This window comes from Sander lucioperca, chromosome 6 (genome assembly GCF_008315115.2).
Source record: "Sander lucioperca isolate FBNREF2018 chromosome 6, SLUC_FBN_1.2, whole genome shotgun sequence".
Lineage (NCBI taxonomy): Eukaryota > Metazoa > Chordata > Actinopteri > Perciformes > Percidae > Sander > Sander lucioperca.
The window spans coordinates 14,485,669-14,501,204 of record NC_050178.1 but is presented as its reverse complement, the minus strand read 5'-3'; the positions used below and the strand labels follow the sequence as shown (position 1 = coordinate 14,501,204).

The 15,536-nt window shown below is 45.2% G+C and overlaps 2 protein-coding genes across 4 annotated transcripts; one reads left to right on the top strand and one right to left on the bottom strand.

Moving 5' to 3' along the window:
• The first annotated feature begins 861 nt into the window (after window positions 1–861).
• Window positions 862–1,325, top strand: LOC116061829 (achaete-scute homolog 5-like). Its single transcript, XM_031316191.2, has one exon. The coding sequence runs from the start codon at window positions 862–864 to the stop codon at window positions 1,285–1,287; it is 426 nt and encodes a 141-aa protein (XP_031172051.2). The 3' UTR covers window positions 1,288–1,325.
• Window positions 1,326–1,961: 636 nt separating this feature from the next.
• Window positions 1,962–11,151, bottom strand: LOC116061841 (protein phosphatase 1 regulatory subunit 15B). Of its 3 annotated transcripts, XM_031316207.2 has the most exons (7): window positions 9,978–11,149; window positions 9,327–9,737; window positions 7,222–7,387; window positions 6,910–7,130; window positions 5,494–5,970; window positions 4,641–4,891; window positions 1,962–4,609 (listed from the first exon to the last, which is right to left on the bottom strand). In XM_031316207.2, exons 1-6 carry the CDS (start codon window positions 10,512–10,514, stop codon window positions 4,670–4,672), a joined length of 2,034 nt encoding a protein of 677 aa, XP_031172067.2. In that variant the 5' UTR covers window positions 10,515–11,149; the 3' UTR covers window positions 1,962–4,609; window positions 4,641–4,669. The 3 variants fall into 3 exon arrangements, with proteins under 3 accessions (XP_031172067.2, XP_031172068.2, XP_031172066.2); XM_031316208.2 differs by having other exon boundaries at window positions 1,962–4,891; window positions 7,222–7,375; window positions 9,978–11,151; XM_031316206.2 differs by having other exon boundaries at window positions 1,962–4,891.
• Between the last annotated feature and the right edge of the window lie 4,385 nt (window positions 11,152–15,536).

The window sequence follows — 15,536 nt, the reverse complement described above, 5'->3', positions numbered from 1 at the left end:
GTATTTTAGTTTCTTTCTATTTTATTTGGATTATGCATAAAGAGTATCCAGATTAAGCTCCTCCGTGTCTTCTAATCCCAAATGTTTGACATGACACAGAAATAAAACTATAAACATACTGTGCAGCTCATGTTTGTATTATATGTATATTTTTGTTATAAACTTCAGGTTTTAGTCAGTACTTTCATCTGTTTATCAGTTTTTATTCATTTTTTATTTTAATTAACTCAAAGTTCAATCAGCGATGGAACTGTAGTTTAAGTACTTTACTTGAGTATTTCTTTGCAACCTTCTACTTGTATGTGACTATCTCAAAGGGAAATATTTTTACTTCAATACTTTTTACTGTCTGACAGTTGGATAATGATTTGTGATTTTATTTTTTTAAATACATAGAAAATTGTAGAGTTTGGTTGGTGGAGGAATCAGCAAGTTTGGATCAGATTTTAAGAGAAAGATTTTCCAAAAACCAAAGGGTGGAAGGTAACTAAATACATTTACTCAACTACTTAAGTACAACTTTAAGGTACTTGTATTTTACTTGCACTCCATCTCAGAGGGAAATCTTGTAGGCCTACTAAACTACATTTATCAGTCACACCAACCAAACTCTGTGCAATTTTCTATGTATTTAAGAAACTACACAAAATGTCTCATTTCATTTATTCAATCAGATATTTTCTCTACATTTTATCCCCCCATATAGGTACGTAACTGTTATAAAATGTTTTAGTTTCTATTAACACAAGAATCAGCCTTTTGATCAGATTTGATTTTCCAAAAACCAAATCAATGTTTTCTTTCCACCCGTCTGAACGAGACACGTCATGGAAGTTTGTTTGTGTGTCTGCAGGTCACATGATGAGCTCCACCTTTTCTCCGCCGTCGTACCTGAGCTTCGGTTTGTCTCGCTGTGAGGATCTCTCTGGCTCCGCCCCTTTCCTCCTCTACCAATCGAGCGTGGGCGCTCTGCGGGGTGCCGGTGCCGGGCTGCGGCCCCTCCTGGCGCCCTTCCACCACCACGGACCCTTCGGCGTGTACGAGTGTCCCTTCGAGCCGGCGTTCATCCAGAAAAGAAACGAGCGCGAGCGGCAGAGGGTGCGCTGCGTGAACCAGGGCTACGCCAAACTCAGGGAGCGTCTGCCGGGTCACAGCGCCGACAAACGCCTCAGCAAGGTGGAGACACTCCGCGCCGCCATCCGCTACATCAAGTACCTGCAGGACACACTGGAGGAGAAAACCCCAGACTGTCACCCTGGAAACAGGGCGTCCTCTCCGACTACATAGTGGATTTAGACACAGAAATGAGAGGTCAACCCAAGACTGTCACCATGGAAACAGGTGTTCATGTTCCGGGAGGGTTTTAACCGAGAACCACGATCCAGGGGTGGAGCTTCTGGGTCTCCAGCCCCGGATGTAGACACACACACACACACACACACACAGACAGACAGACAGACACACACAGAGAGAGAGACACAGACAGACAGACACACACAGAGAGAGAGACACAGACAGACAGACACACACAGAGAGAGACAAACACAGAGATAAACAGACACATACACACACACACACACACACACACACACACACACACAAACAAACAGACACACACAGAGAGAGACAAACACAGAGATAAACAGACACACACACACACACACAAACAAACAGACACACACAGAGAGAGACACACAGACAGACAGACACACACAGAGAGAGACAAACACAGAGATAAACAGACACACACACACACACAGACAAACACAGAGAGAGACAAACACACACACACACACACACACCTACTACGGCCACTAGAGGGCGCCGTCACTAGAAACATAAATGGATCAGATTGAACAAACCACTTGTTTTATTAACAATAATTTCATGTTTTTAAACTGAACGCCAGACCTTTGATCAGCAGTGAAGATGTAGGGAAAGAAAGAGCCGGAGACGCAGTGTGTGATCATTAAATATTGATTTAATACTTAATATTTATAATCTTTTAGTTGTGAGAGAGAAGTGATGAAGCAGAGCGAGTCAGCCGCCAAACTAACCATGATTTAGAAAAATAAAAAGCATTTTCTGACAGAAGGGAACACCAAAGACTTCTCCTGTTTATAATAAACTCTGATTATTGATTATTAGTCACACAGCTGTGTGATAAACATATTAGTGCAACATGCAGACACTTCAAAGACTCACACTAATCATCTGTTTAGTGTCCCAGAAGTATACTTTAGTCTGACTAAAGTACCAGGATGTTGGGCTCTGTCCTGCAACAGAAAGTAAAGACTCGGATCTACCTTCTGGGTTTGAAATCTGTTTGCATTGAAAGATCTTCTGCAGAAACCTCAAACTGGGAAAATGTTGAACGTTTTTAACATTTTATGGACCAAACGAGGACTTTATTAAATGAACTTCCTGTGTGTGTTGAAGACAGGAAGTTTAAACTCTGACTCAGGTTCTGACTCGAGACTGTGTTACACGTTTGATTCGGAGTTGAAACTAAAACATTCGTAGCAACAGTTTCAGAAAGATTCAGACGTTGTTAATAAAAGACAAAGATGTTGTTGTGAAGATCTGTCGCCTGTTTACTGGAGGAAAATAAAAGTCAAACGGGGACATTTATGAAGTGTTTTTTCTGGCTCTAATTTCGAAGGTTTTTTCTTTCAACGTTTTTCCTCGGGGAAAAATAATTAATATAAGGCTTATTGGAACAAAGAGAAAAACTTAATAACTACAAGGGGATAAAATGTAGAGAAAATGTCTGATTGAATAAATAAAATGAGACATTTAGTGGTTTGGTTGGTGTGACTGATAAATGTAGTTCAGTAGGCCTACAAGATTTCCCTCCGAGATGGAGTCAAGTACAAGTAGAAATCCTGAACGTTGAACCCTGAAGCTGCTACCAGCCAGCCAAACATTTAAAGTTATTATTATGAATTAAGAATTATACAATCTAATTATTTGTTACTTCAAAACAACATATTTTAATGATGATAAAACCTGAATATGTCAGAGAATTAGGTTTTGTTTTTTAATGTTTGTGTCTTTTAAAGTGACAGTTCCTAAGAAGAGAAGCAGATCTTTCTGATGTTTCCTGCTTTTACTTTTATTGTGAAAATCTTTCAGCTAAAAACAGGTTTTAGTTTGAAAATACTGAGGCGGAGACGGTTGTGTGTGAAACATTTAAATAATCTGGAGACAGTCTATCGTACGGAAGAGAAACATTTCAGAATCACGTTATTATTACATAAAACATCTGCTTTGATAACATCTTTCTACCGTTAAAACATCCTTCCAGATGTCTTTCTTTGAGTCGCTTATGTTACGTTTGTCACTTTCTAAATTCTTTTTTTCTAAGTTCTTTTCCAATATTTCCTTCGCTTTTTGGGATGTTTTTTTTTTTTCAAAGTTTCTGTCGCTTTTTTTTTTTTTTTTACGTTTCGTCAATTTTTTCCAAAAAAAATTCAACAATTTTGTCACTTTTTCAACGTTTATTTCCAACGTTTCTGTAGACTTCAAAGTTTTTGTGGCTTTTGTATTTTGACGTTTTTTGTCTCTTTTAATGTGGAAAACAAAGTTATTATAGAAACGTTTTCTTGTTCTAATTTAATAAGTTTTGTATGTTGAAGCAACATGAAAACATCTCATTACCACAAACGTTTTACGTAATGACGTGACAACTTGACACTGACACGTTTCTCTTTCCCGGCGCCGCGGCGACACGTTTCCATACGACAGGTTTCTGTTTCTTTCAGATATTCATGATTTTCTCCGTTTTGTATCTGCGACGCCTGAAGATTTCTGTTAAATATCCGAGTTTTACAATCCCAAACGTTTGGCATGAAACAGACATTAAATAAAACTCAACTAGTCGACTGAGACTCTCTTTAAAAACTGGAAATCAGACTTTAATACTGTGAATTTAAAGGACTTGTAGTTTGGAATTAAAAGCTGAAGATAAGATGTTTGATACTTGGTTAAAGGGACTTTAATACCAGCGATGCAGATACTGATTAGAGGCTCAACACTTACTGATTATCAGTGGTTAACATCCATGCAGCGAGGCTTTCAATCTTTGGCTTCAGAGAGAAAAATAAAAGCTTAAAATGAAAACACGCAACACCATGGGCAGCTTTCTGTCTGCAGAGAGAGAGTCCCGCCGGGGTTTTAGGGTTTTAGGGTTTCTGCCCTGAAAGAGAAAAAGTAAAGCAGATGATTACGTGAATAATCGGCCGCAGACTTTCTGTCCGTCTGCAGAATAAAAAGAAGACACAGTGACGACTTCTCAGCCCTTCAGATTTCACTCAAAGAGTCGGTTATGAATCGGATTTTTTAGAGTCTGGAGAGAGAAAACAGAAACAACGAGTCTGTCTGTCCGTCTGTCCTCTGTCTCTCTAACGTCTCATCTTTTCATGTACTGTCCACGTAAGAAGAACTACAACCCTGTAAGTAGTTCTGTCTCGACTAACTTCCAATATGTTTGAAAATATTTCAACCTCTGAGTATTTTCGGACAGTTTTGACAGCCCTAGAAAGGACAGATCGATCGCCCTGCGGCGTCCTGGACGTAGAGGACAGACACATATTCCTGCGGCGTCCTGGAGAAAATCTGTCGGTTCCTCAGGTATCCGGACAGATTTCTCTCAGACGTCCAGACAGATTCAGGCGTTCAGGACGTTGCGGGCTGCAGCGGCGGCGAGGCGTCTCCAGACTCGCCGGCGGTGTTGCGGCTGCAGGACGTAGGCGATGCTTTGCTCCGTGTCGCGGCAGCGCCGCAGGAAGCGACAGCGGTCTCTCGCCAGCTCCTCCCATGGGCCACGGCGGTCCTCGTCCTCCTCGCCGCCGCTGGCAAAGAACTCTTCCACATCGTCACAGAAACGAACCTGATGGGGAGGAGATTTAGGTTCACTGACTTTTACAGAAGATAAATAACAACATAGGCAAAGGAAACAAGTGGCCGTGGGTTATTGGTGATGAATATAATATTTGTAGGTCTGTCTGTGTCTCTGTCTGTGTGTGTCTGTCTGTGTGTGTGTGTGTGTGTGTGTGTGTGTGTGTGTGTGTGTGTGTGTGTGTCTGTGTGTGTCTTTGTGTGTGTGTGTGTGTGTGTGTGTCTTTGTGTGTGTGTGTGTGTGTGTGTGTGTGTGTGTGTGTGTGTGTCTTTGTGTGTGTGTGTGTGGTGTGTGTGTGTGTGGTGTGTGTCTCTGTGTGTGTCTTTGTGTGCGCCTGTGTGTGTGTGTGTGTGTGTGTGTGTGTGTGTGTGCGCCTGTGTGTAGGTGTGTGTGTGTGTGTGTGTGTGTGTGTGTGTGTGTGTGTGTGTGTGTGTGTGTGTGTGTGTGTGTGTGTGTGTGTGTGTGTGTGTGTGTGTGTGTGTGTGTGTGTGTGTATATGTGAGTATGTGTGTGTGTCTGTTTGTGAGTGTGTGTGCGTGTGTGTGTGCGTGCGTGCGTGTGTCTTCGTGTGTGTGTGTAGGGCTGCGACTCACCTTCTTAGTGACGGAGCAGCTCTGCGTGGAGAGGTCAGAGAATCCACTGTCCAGCCGCTCCTCGGCCTCCTCCGTCCTGTACTCCGGCGGAGACACTGCGTCACGGCGCCCGGTGGAGCGACAGGAAGTCTGGGCCCTGGCTCTGGTTCCTGGCCGCGCCCCGGCGGGCCCTCGGGTCCGGAGCGGTGCCTGGAAGTTAAAGGGGCTGTACGGGTCGGAGGAGCAGCCGAAGGAGTTCAACAGGCGGAGGCTCTCGGCTTCGTCCGCCTCGCTGGCCGACGCCGAGTCGTCCCAGCTGTCGGCGCCGGATGGCGGCGAGGAGGCGGGGGAGGACTGCGTGGAGGACGGAGGCGAGGCGGCAGGGACGGTGCGGGGCGGCGTGCGGGCTGTGGGCAGCTGGGCGGTGAAGTTTCTGGGGTTGTACGGGTCGACGCTATGGCACAGCGAACGCCACAGACGCTCCGCCTCAGAGTCAGGCTGAAGAAAATCATAAAGACACATTTATACTTATTTAGATGTTGTTATTGAAGTTTAAACACAAACTAATCAACACCTTCAACTGTCACATTTCCCTTCAGACTTTTCCTCCAGTTTAACTTTTTGAATTCCCCTTAAAAGAAGGCAAGGCAAGACAGCTTTATTTGTACAGCACATTTCAGCAACAGGGCAATTCAAAGTGCTTTGAAGAAATATCAGAAGCTCTGAAAAATTACGAACTGTCAAATCTCTCTCAATAAAAACTAAATGTTGGCTGAGTGACCCAGGTCTGATTTATTTCAATGTGGCCGCAGTGTGAACAACCAAGGAGGATTTGATGCGACTTTTACCTCAATCTACATCAACATTTGTCACAGTTATGCTCCGGCGGGAGTTAGCCCGAGACACAGACAGTAACATTAAAAACTTGACTAGGCCTACAACATGGAGAACAGTGATGGAGCAAGTCAATGGAGGGAGAGGGAGCTGTTAGACCTCATTAGTCTATGGGGAGATACTTCAATTTCTCTTCATTCTTCTCCTCCTCAGCACCTGCTCATTAATGTTACGGCTGTCATTACACAAACATTTTGAAATAAAAGTGAAAATGCTGACTTCCTCCATAACCTCCCTAACTTTAGTGCAGCAGCGTGCTGCGTCTGATGTCATTGGTATTGGTCTGTTGATCATGTGGGTCAGTTATGAAATCGCAAACAGTTCACACTGGAATCTGATATAGGCCACATTTTAAAAGGTCATGGGAACAGACAAACTAAAAATCAGATCTGAGCAAAGAATCCGAATTAAGCATAAAGACTTGCGGTGGGAACGAAATCCAAAAAAGCGACACACACACACTCTATTGTAACGTAGCCATAAAGTGCAAAATAAGTTTTTGTTGATTTAAATCGTGATTATAATCCAACGTAGCTTCCGTACCTCAGACTCCGCCTCGCTGTCTGAGTCTTCTTCGTCTTCTTCATCTGACGAGTCGGACGGATCAGACAAACCTTCGCTGTCGAAGCCATCATCGTCATCATCATCATCCTCATCAGAGGACTCGTCTGATTGGCTGTCGTCGCTGCAGGGGCATCCCATAATGAAGGCGATGGCTTTATTCTGGCACTGAGGCGTCGCCGCACACGGATCCTCTGGAGAGGCTGAAACATATAATCATAACAATCACGGTTAAGAAAAAAGAACAGATAGAAGGTTGAATGAATGAAATCATTAAATGTGAAGCAGCCCTACCGTCCGGAGCAGCTGCTTCCTGTTCTTCTTCTTCTTCCACCTCCTGTCCTGATGTAACGTCACACTCTCCGTCCTCTGAAGTCTCCTTTCCCTTTCCTGTGTTTTCTGTTTCGTGTTCCTGCTGATCTTCACTCAACATCTTCAGCTGGCACACCTGGACGCACAGCTGCAAACATTCAGCAAATCATCTCAAAGTACATATAGAATCACAGACATTATCCAACAATTTACAGACCAAACAGCTCGTCTATAAATCAAGAACATTATCCACAAAAATCACACTTTTTTTTATTATAAAATTCTCTCAAAATATTCCATTTTTTTCTAAATTTTTCTGACTTTAATCTTTCAAAATATGTAGAATCACTGACATTATCTGACATTTTATTAGGATTGGGCATCGACAACCGACTCCTACTTGTAATTGTTCTTTATTGGAATCGTTTGGATTTAAATCTGACCATTGGTTCCAGAAGTTTTGGAAGTTCTGCCACCAGCCAATGGCGGGTACTTTTTCAAAGGTGACTTTGCCTTGTATACCAGCCACAGTGGCGTCTTAAAGCCGTGGTGCCGCTGCAAAATAGCATTGGGAAGGAACTTGTTTTGGTGGAATGTGTTTTAATCATTTACAGAGTAACTCATTTGATTGGTTTTCAGCGCTAGTCCATGACACATATAGCTGAGCTGAGGTACAGACGAAAGGAAAATTATGGGTTAAAAAAATGTGGCGACATATCCCCGGTTTTAAGAGGCCCGCTGCGCAGTCAGCAGTAGCTATGAATGTACAAACTGTTGAGGGCGAAGTAAAGAAAAAGAGAAGGTACTTTTCAAACAAGTGGTGCATTGATGACGAAGGGACAACGAGGGAATGGTTAGCCTACTTTCCCAATGACCAGTCCATGCACTGTACTTACTGTCCAACCTACGCGTCGTCAGAAAATGCAAACAATGTTGGTTAGAGGAACAACTAACCTTAAATTAGAGGCAATAAACGACCACGAGTCATCCAAGTGTCACTGAGAGATGAGCCAATATTTGTTTGGTGTGTTCATTAAACATGTAGGCCTACAATTACTGTAGAATATGACCAAACGCAATTTTACCATGGTCTTGCAGGCTTTTTTTTCACATCACTTTTTATTTGCCTATATTAGTAAAATATGTATTAATAATACAAATAAATAATGTATTGAAGCAATTCAAAATATGCTAGTGCACTTTCTTTTATAAATTTGAATTCTGGAAAAAGTGGCTGGTAAAATTGGGCAAAAAAGTTAATTTCCCACCCTGCCCTCGTGTGTGTTTAACTGGCTGTGCCATTTCATGCTGCGATTTGGTTGGCTGAGGGAAGTCCAGCCTAGTTCCAGGGGTTCCCTGCAACGGTGACGCCGATCGGTGAGGCATGCCACCACTGCCCCAATCGAGGAGCTCCAGAGAAGTCCTCCTCCTGCTCAAATAGCCTGTTTGAGTGGCAGTTCAGGGCAGCTGTCAGACCTGATTAGTTTCAACACTGATATCGCTCTGGCACTCAACAGGTTTGTCTTATCTAGTTCCACTAGGTTCAGAGGGGCTGCTGGGCACGTTGTGTTTTTGGTTTTTAAAGTACTTTAGTTAGAGAGGATTTTGGTTTCTCTTTTTGTTTTCCTGTAGCTGGAGTAGTAGTCTTCCTTTTGTTATATTCCTTTGTTGATTTCCACAGCACCCATTGGCCCATTCTTCCTCAAAGAATCAGAATCAATAAGAACCGGAAGGATCAGATGTCCAACTCTACATTTCATAGAGATCAACAGTGTGGTTCCAGAAGTAAAAACCTCATTGATTTTCTCCATTAGGATTTAGATTATCAGTCATAATGTCTAAACCCTCAGAGGTAGACTGACCCTGAGCTACGAGGTTAACACACACACACACACACACACACACACACACAGCTACCAGGTTGTGTAACTAAAGTTTCTTCTCCTGTAGAAGTTAGTCTGAATGAAATCAACCTTGTTTTAAAATATTCCAACTTTTGTCCTTAATTTTCTGACTTTTCTCTCTCAAAATATATAATCCCAGAGAGAGATTACCTGACATTGTATGGACCAAATGTTCACCCCTACCTGTAAGTGTTCCTCCTCCGGACTGGAGTAACCATTGTCGGTCTCGGGGGTCAGCAGCACCGCCACACTGCAGGCGGCGGCAGCCTCGGCTCCTAACCGGCTCCAGTGCTCCCTAACACCGAACCACTCAGTGTTCTGGGCGGTGTGGAGCCCTCCATTGTTACCCGACTCCTCTTTGTGCTGAGAGGCTCCAGTGTTTTCTCCCAGCGTCCATCCCTCTTCGCTTGTTTCGGGTTGTTGTTGTGGACAAAGCGTCTGGGCTGTGCCGGCCCGGGGCAGATATAACAACCCTCTCTGGGAGCTTTCCTCGCCGCCCCAGAAACTGTCCCACCACGTTCTGCTCTTACCCATGCCGCCCGTCACAGAGGCCCCCGCTGGCCCCCACTCCTTCCCCGCTGGGGGGCCGATTTCCTGCAAATATAACAATAATAATCTCTTTATTCAGGACACAATGGAAGCTCCATGGAACAGTGACAAAATAGACAATGTATACAAATTCCATAAATAAGGTAAGTTAACCTTTTTCTCTCAAAATATTCCAATAAAGGAGCTAAATAAGAACAGGTAGACACGCCAACTACTCACCTGTGATGAAACGTGCGTGCGTGCGTGCGTGTGTGTGTGTGTGTGTGTAGCACACCAACCACTCACCTGAGATGAAATCAAGCTTATAAAAACATGACTTAAAGAAGTCCACGCAGAAGACAAATATCCACTTTCGTGGGTTTGCTGGTGGCAGGAATTCAAGTCCATTCCTTCGGCGCTTTGAATCCCAAGTTCCCGCAGAGAATCGGCGGTGATCCACGGTATCGTGCCGCCGGCTCGGGGCTCCAGCAGCCCGGCGGCTCCGGCGTTCTGACACCGCAGAACTGGCACGTGAGGACCCGGATGATGGGTGACGTTTAGTGGCATAATGTCGTCCAGCTGTCTTAAAAAATCACTTTCCGCATCAACAAAGCTGTTTTTTAAATGTAAATCCCCGCGGTTCCACCCGGTTCCTGTATCAGACCGGGACTGGGCACGGAGCGGTCGCCCCGGGAGATAGCTTTGTAAAAACGTCATCGCGGGCCTAGACAGAAGGCCGATCCACGAGCTTTCCTGGTTTACAAGCCCGGCAGAGGAGACTCCACGGCCGGCAGGAGACGACGAGCTCTGCCCGTGTCTCTCACTGCTCATAGTTCTGAACATTTTCTTTTCAAAGTGCCAAATATCCAATATATTAATTATACATACCCATGTGACATTATCTCAGTTCCGCTGTGACAGCTGTATGATCCATTTAGAGTGTTTTTAGTGAAACTTTAGTCTTCAGCGCACGGACCGTCACAGCGAGAGGGAACCCAGGGATTACTGTCCGTGACACCGGCAGCAGCGCCCCACTGACAGCGGTGGTTGGACTTCTTTCTGGTGGAGAACTTAGTGAAGACGGCGACGGAAAACACGGTGAAGGATGAATCCCTGTTTGAGGACGAGAGAAGAGCCATTTTGTCTGGAGGTCTCACCGGCGGTGCTAGGCTAACAGGTTAGCTTAGCAGTAGCAGCTCATAGATAGGAACGGGAGAAGCTAACTAGTTTAGCGGGTTTAGCTTAGCAGTAGCAGCTATCTATCTGACCGGTTAGTAAACCGAAGTAGAGTCTTGATAAATAAACACACTTTGTTGGCTTTTTTCTCAGTTTACACGATTTCTTGTCTTCTTTCGGTGTTGATACTGTTCTGGTTTTCGCGAATAAAGACTAATTTAACCGCCGTGTTGCTTCCGTGTGTCGGAGTGAGATTTCATCAGAAAATCAAGGGACCGTAAACAATTACTCGCAGTGTTACCGGAGCCAGGGAGCGTCGCTGTGTTACCAGAGCCAGGGAGCGCGTGTAAACACAAAAAACTGTCCGTATACTGTGTATAAATGAATGAATTTAAATCAACGTATAATAATCCGTAATAAAATACATAAATGGCACAAAAGTTACAAGAGAAATTGTGCTAACGGCACAAAAATAAAACACAAATTTTACACAATTATAGCATGAAAAAGCCCCAAATGTTGCCAAAAAACTGAGTAAAAATATTAAACAAAAACGGCAATAAAACACACCTGGATACATACACACAGACACACACACACAGACACACACACACACACACAGACTCACACACACACACAGAAATACACACACACACACAGACTCACACACACACACGCACACACACACACACGACAGACACAAACACAGTCATACACAGACACACACACATACATACACACACACACAGACACACGCACACACACATATAGACACACACACACACACACACACATTGTGACGAAGGACGACCTCTTCAGGCAGGTAAAACTGGCTGCTTGAGAATCAGCCAATCAGGAGCAGCACTACGCTCTGCTGCTCGCTGAAGAAGACAGCTTAAGTTTCAGTTTTGGGAAAGTTTGCAAGAGAGCACTGGCTGACTGCTGTACTTATTTCTAAGTTCCTAGAATTGTGTGCGTGCAACTACCAGTAAGTAATACTGATCTTTTTTGTTGGTTTTACCTCATAATAATGTTACACTGTGTTTATTGCACTGCAATAATGTCGTGGCACGTTGCTGCTCGTTATTGTATAATGGCCTCACACTGCCTGTGTGTTTAATTGTTTAGAACGCTGTATATTAACGGAGGTGTTGCTTAGCAAGCCTTACGTGTCTCAATAAAAATATATTGTATGTTGTTCTTGCACAATGTGTAACGTTTATGTTAAGCAGGAATTCTGCAGCTCGTAATTATTATATGTTCAGCTGACTTTAGCTAGTTAGGCCGAACCCTCCTTTCCAGCACCTTAGAGTAGGCTTTACCAGGGAGGCTGAGAAGTGTGATACCCCTGTAATTGGCACTCACTCTTTGGCCCCCCTTTTTGAACAGGGGAACCACCATCCCGGTCTGGCACTCCTTTGGCACTGTCCCAAACTTCCACGCAATGTTGAAGAGACGTATCATCCAAGACAGCCCTTCCACACCCAGAGCTTTCAGCATTTCTGGACGGATCTCATCAATCCCTGGGGCTTTGCCACTGTGGAGTTGTTTGACTACCTCAGCAACTTCCACCAGGGAAATCGGCAACAATCCCCCATCATCCTCCAGCTCTGCCTCTACCATGGAGGGCGTATTAGTTGGATTTAGGAGTTCCTCAAAGTCCTCCTTCCACCGCCCTATTACCTCCTCAGTTGAGGTCAACAGTGTCCCATCCTTACTGTACACAGCTTGGATGGTTCCCCGCTTCCCCCTCCTGAGGTGGCGAATGGTTTTCCAGAAGTACCTTGGTACCGACCAAGAGTCCTTCTCCATGTCTTCTCCGAACATCTCCCACACCCGCTGCTTTGCCTCTTTCACGGCAGAGGCTGCAGCCCTTCGGGCCCTTCGGTATGCTGCAACTGCCTCCGGAGTCCTCTGGGATAACATATCCCGGAAAGACACCTTCTTCAGTCGGACAGCTTCCCTGACCACCGGTGTCCACCATGGTGTTCGTGGGTTACCGCCCCTTGAGGCACCTAAGACCACAGCTCCCCACCGCAGCTTCAGCAATGGAAACTTTGAACATTGTCCACTCGGGTTCAATGCCTCCAGCCTCCACAGGGATGCACGAAAAGCTCCGCCGGAGGTGTGAGTTGAAAGTCTGTAGGACAGGGGCCTCCTCCAGACGTTCCCAATTCACCCGCACTACCCGTTTGGGCTTACCAGGTCTGTCTAGAGTTTTCCCCCACCCCCTGACCCAACTCACCACCAGATGGTGATCGGTTGACAGCTCCGCCCCTCTCTTCACCCGAGTGGCTCTGGTACTAACTACACTAATGAGCATCCCTATGTTGGAACATGGTGTTTGTTATAGACAATCCATGACTAGCACAGGAGTCCAACAATGAACAACCACTCAGGTTTAGATCAGGGAGGCCGTTCCTTCCAATCACGCCTCTCCATTTGTCTCCATCATTGCATTTGAGTCTCCCAGCAAAACTATAGAGTCCCCCACTGGACCCCCATGCAGGACTCCATTCAAGGTCTCCAAGAAGGCTGAATACTCCAACCTTTTGTTTGGTGCGTATACACAAACAACAGTGAGAGTCCCCCCCACAACCCGCAGGTGTAGGGAGGTGACCCTCTTGTCCATCGGGGTAAATTCCAACATAGCGGCGCTCAGCTGGGGGCTTGTGAGTATCCCCACACCCGCCAGTCGCCTCACACCCTGGGCAACTCTGGAGAAGAAAAGAGTCCAACCCCTATCCAGGAGTATGGTTCCAGAACCGAGACTGTGCGTACCCGATCTAATTGGTAGTGCTCCACCTCCCGCACAAGTTCCGGCTCCTTCCCCCACAGAGAGGTGATGTTCCACGTCCCCAGAGCCAGCCTCTGCCGCCTGGGTCTGGTCCGTCGAGGCCCCATGGGATGGAGAGGGAGGTTCCACGTTGCTTTTTCAGGCTGTGCCCGGCCGGGCTCCATAGCAAACCCGGCCTCCAGGCGCTCGCTGATGAGCCATCCATCCATTTAAGTCATATATAACAAAACTATAATTTAACCTCTTGATTGTGTTTGTTTTATTATATACCTGCTAGGCATGTAATAATTATTTGACATTTATATAGAGTCTACATTTGACTGATTTATGCCTGTATCTCTGTTTCAGAACCACACACACACTTAACCCTTTATTCCAATGAAACACCTAAATGAACATTCTGTCTGCATTCTGATCGATGCCCCCTGGTGGCCACAACCTTTTAAAGACCAGCCAAAAATATACAGTCCTTCCCAGTCAACCAAAACACACATAGAGACACACGGACACACACACACACACACACACACACAGACACCCCCCCTCTCTCGTATCTCATGTTTGATAAAAAAAGAAAAAGAGCAGCTGCTGATGAGGGTTGGCGTAGAGCGTATATGAGCTGAGTGGTGTCAGTGTTTGTCGACCTCGGAGCAGAATGGCTGCATTTACAGAGCTCTCCTTCATGCTGTTTGCTTTCATCAACAACATCCATGCAGAAGAACAGATCATCATCCGATGGGAAAGGTCCTCTTACACTTTCAACCTCCCCGAGAATACCAACTCCTGCCTGATCTCCAGATCTGTTGGTGAGGAGAAGCTTGTCCTGTGGAACACCTCTGACCTCTGGTCCAACAGCTCCTCAGTACCTGAACACCTGAAACAACGACTTGTCAGCACGGTGAAAACTTCTTCTTACACCATCCGCCACCTGACCCATTCAGACTCTGGCTCGTACCAAGAGGAGTGTTGGACTGAGGGCAACGTGACGCATGAGAACAACATCACTATTACTGTTTGTAGGTCAACAGATTGGAGCAGTATCACAGCGAGACTTGGAGAAACAGTGAACCTGCCATGTGAGGGAGCAGCTGATAATCTGGATATCCAGTGGCTCAAACGGGACTATAGATAGACAGGAAACATGGAGCAGAGTTTTTGGGGACAATACGACATCAGTGATGGACAATGTTAGAGGAAGATACCAAGTGGTGACAAACACATCAGCTCTTCGTGTTTCCAACCTCACAGCAACAGACTTTACAGAGTACAACTGTCTGGTGATGAACCAACAGCAGTGTGTTAGCAGTTATAATGTACTGTTGAAACTACAGTTTGAGATAATCTACGGCTCAGTGGGAGAGGCCACTGTGTTACCGTGCACTATCACTGACTCCACTGATGAACAGCCCCCACTTTGGTCTAATCGGATCTCCACTGACCTAGGACAACAAAACCAGACTGTTCCTTCAGTAGACCAAAACTATTCTCTGGTGTTTTCATCTCTAATGTTAAATCACTCAGGTCTGTACTACTGTAAAGCCTCTATGAGAGAGCAAGAGTATTATCTGGTGGTGTGTCCCAAATTTGGCCCACCTGCTGTAGAGCTCTTCTCAGAGGGAGAAGAAGTCAATCTCAGATGCAGAGATTGGGGAGAGGATAAGTGGCATGATTGGTTTATCAAGTCAAACCGAACAGAGGGAAGAATCTTTAGTGTAAGGTATGATCAGAGCATGAGCAGAGTGAGCAGGTACTATAATAACGGGAGCCTGGTTATCTCTAGTATCTCAGTGGGAGACGCAGGGGAGTACTGGTGTGTAGTTATTGACCCATATAATTATCAGTGTGAGTCAACAGAGAGAACTCTGTTAGTGTACAAGCCCTTTGGGATTTAG

Coding starts and splice junctions, on each gene's coding strand:
- LOC116061829 (XM_031316191.2), top strand. CDS start 862: ATGAGCTCCACCTTTTCTCCGCCGTCGTACCTGAGCTTCGGTTTGTCT.
- LOC116061841 (XM_031316206.2), bottom strand. CDS start 10,514: ATGTTCAGAACTATGAGCAGTGAGAGACACGGGCAGAGCTCGTCGTCT. Junction 9,738..9,977: donor TAAGCTTGATTTCATCTCAG/GTGAGTGGTTGG, acceptor TTATATTTGCAG/GAAATCGGCCCCCCAGCGGG. Junction 4,892..5,493: donor GCTGCTCCGTCACTAAGAAG/GTGAGTCGCAGC, acceptor CCTCCCCATCAG/GTTCGTTTCTGTGACGATGT.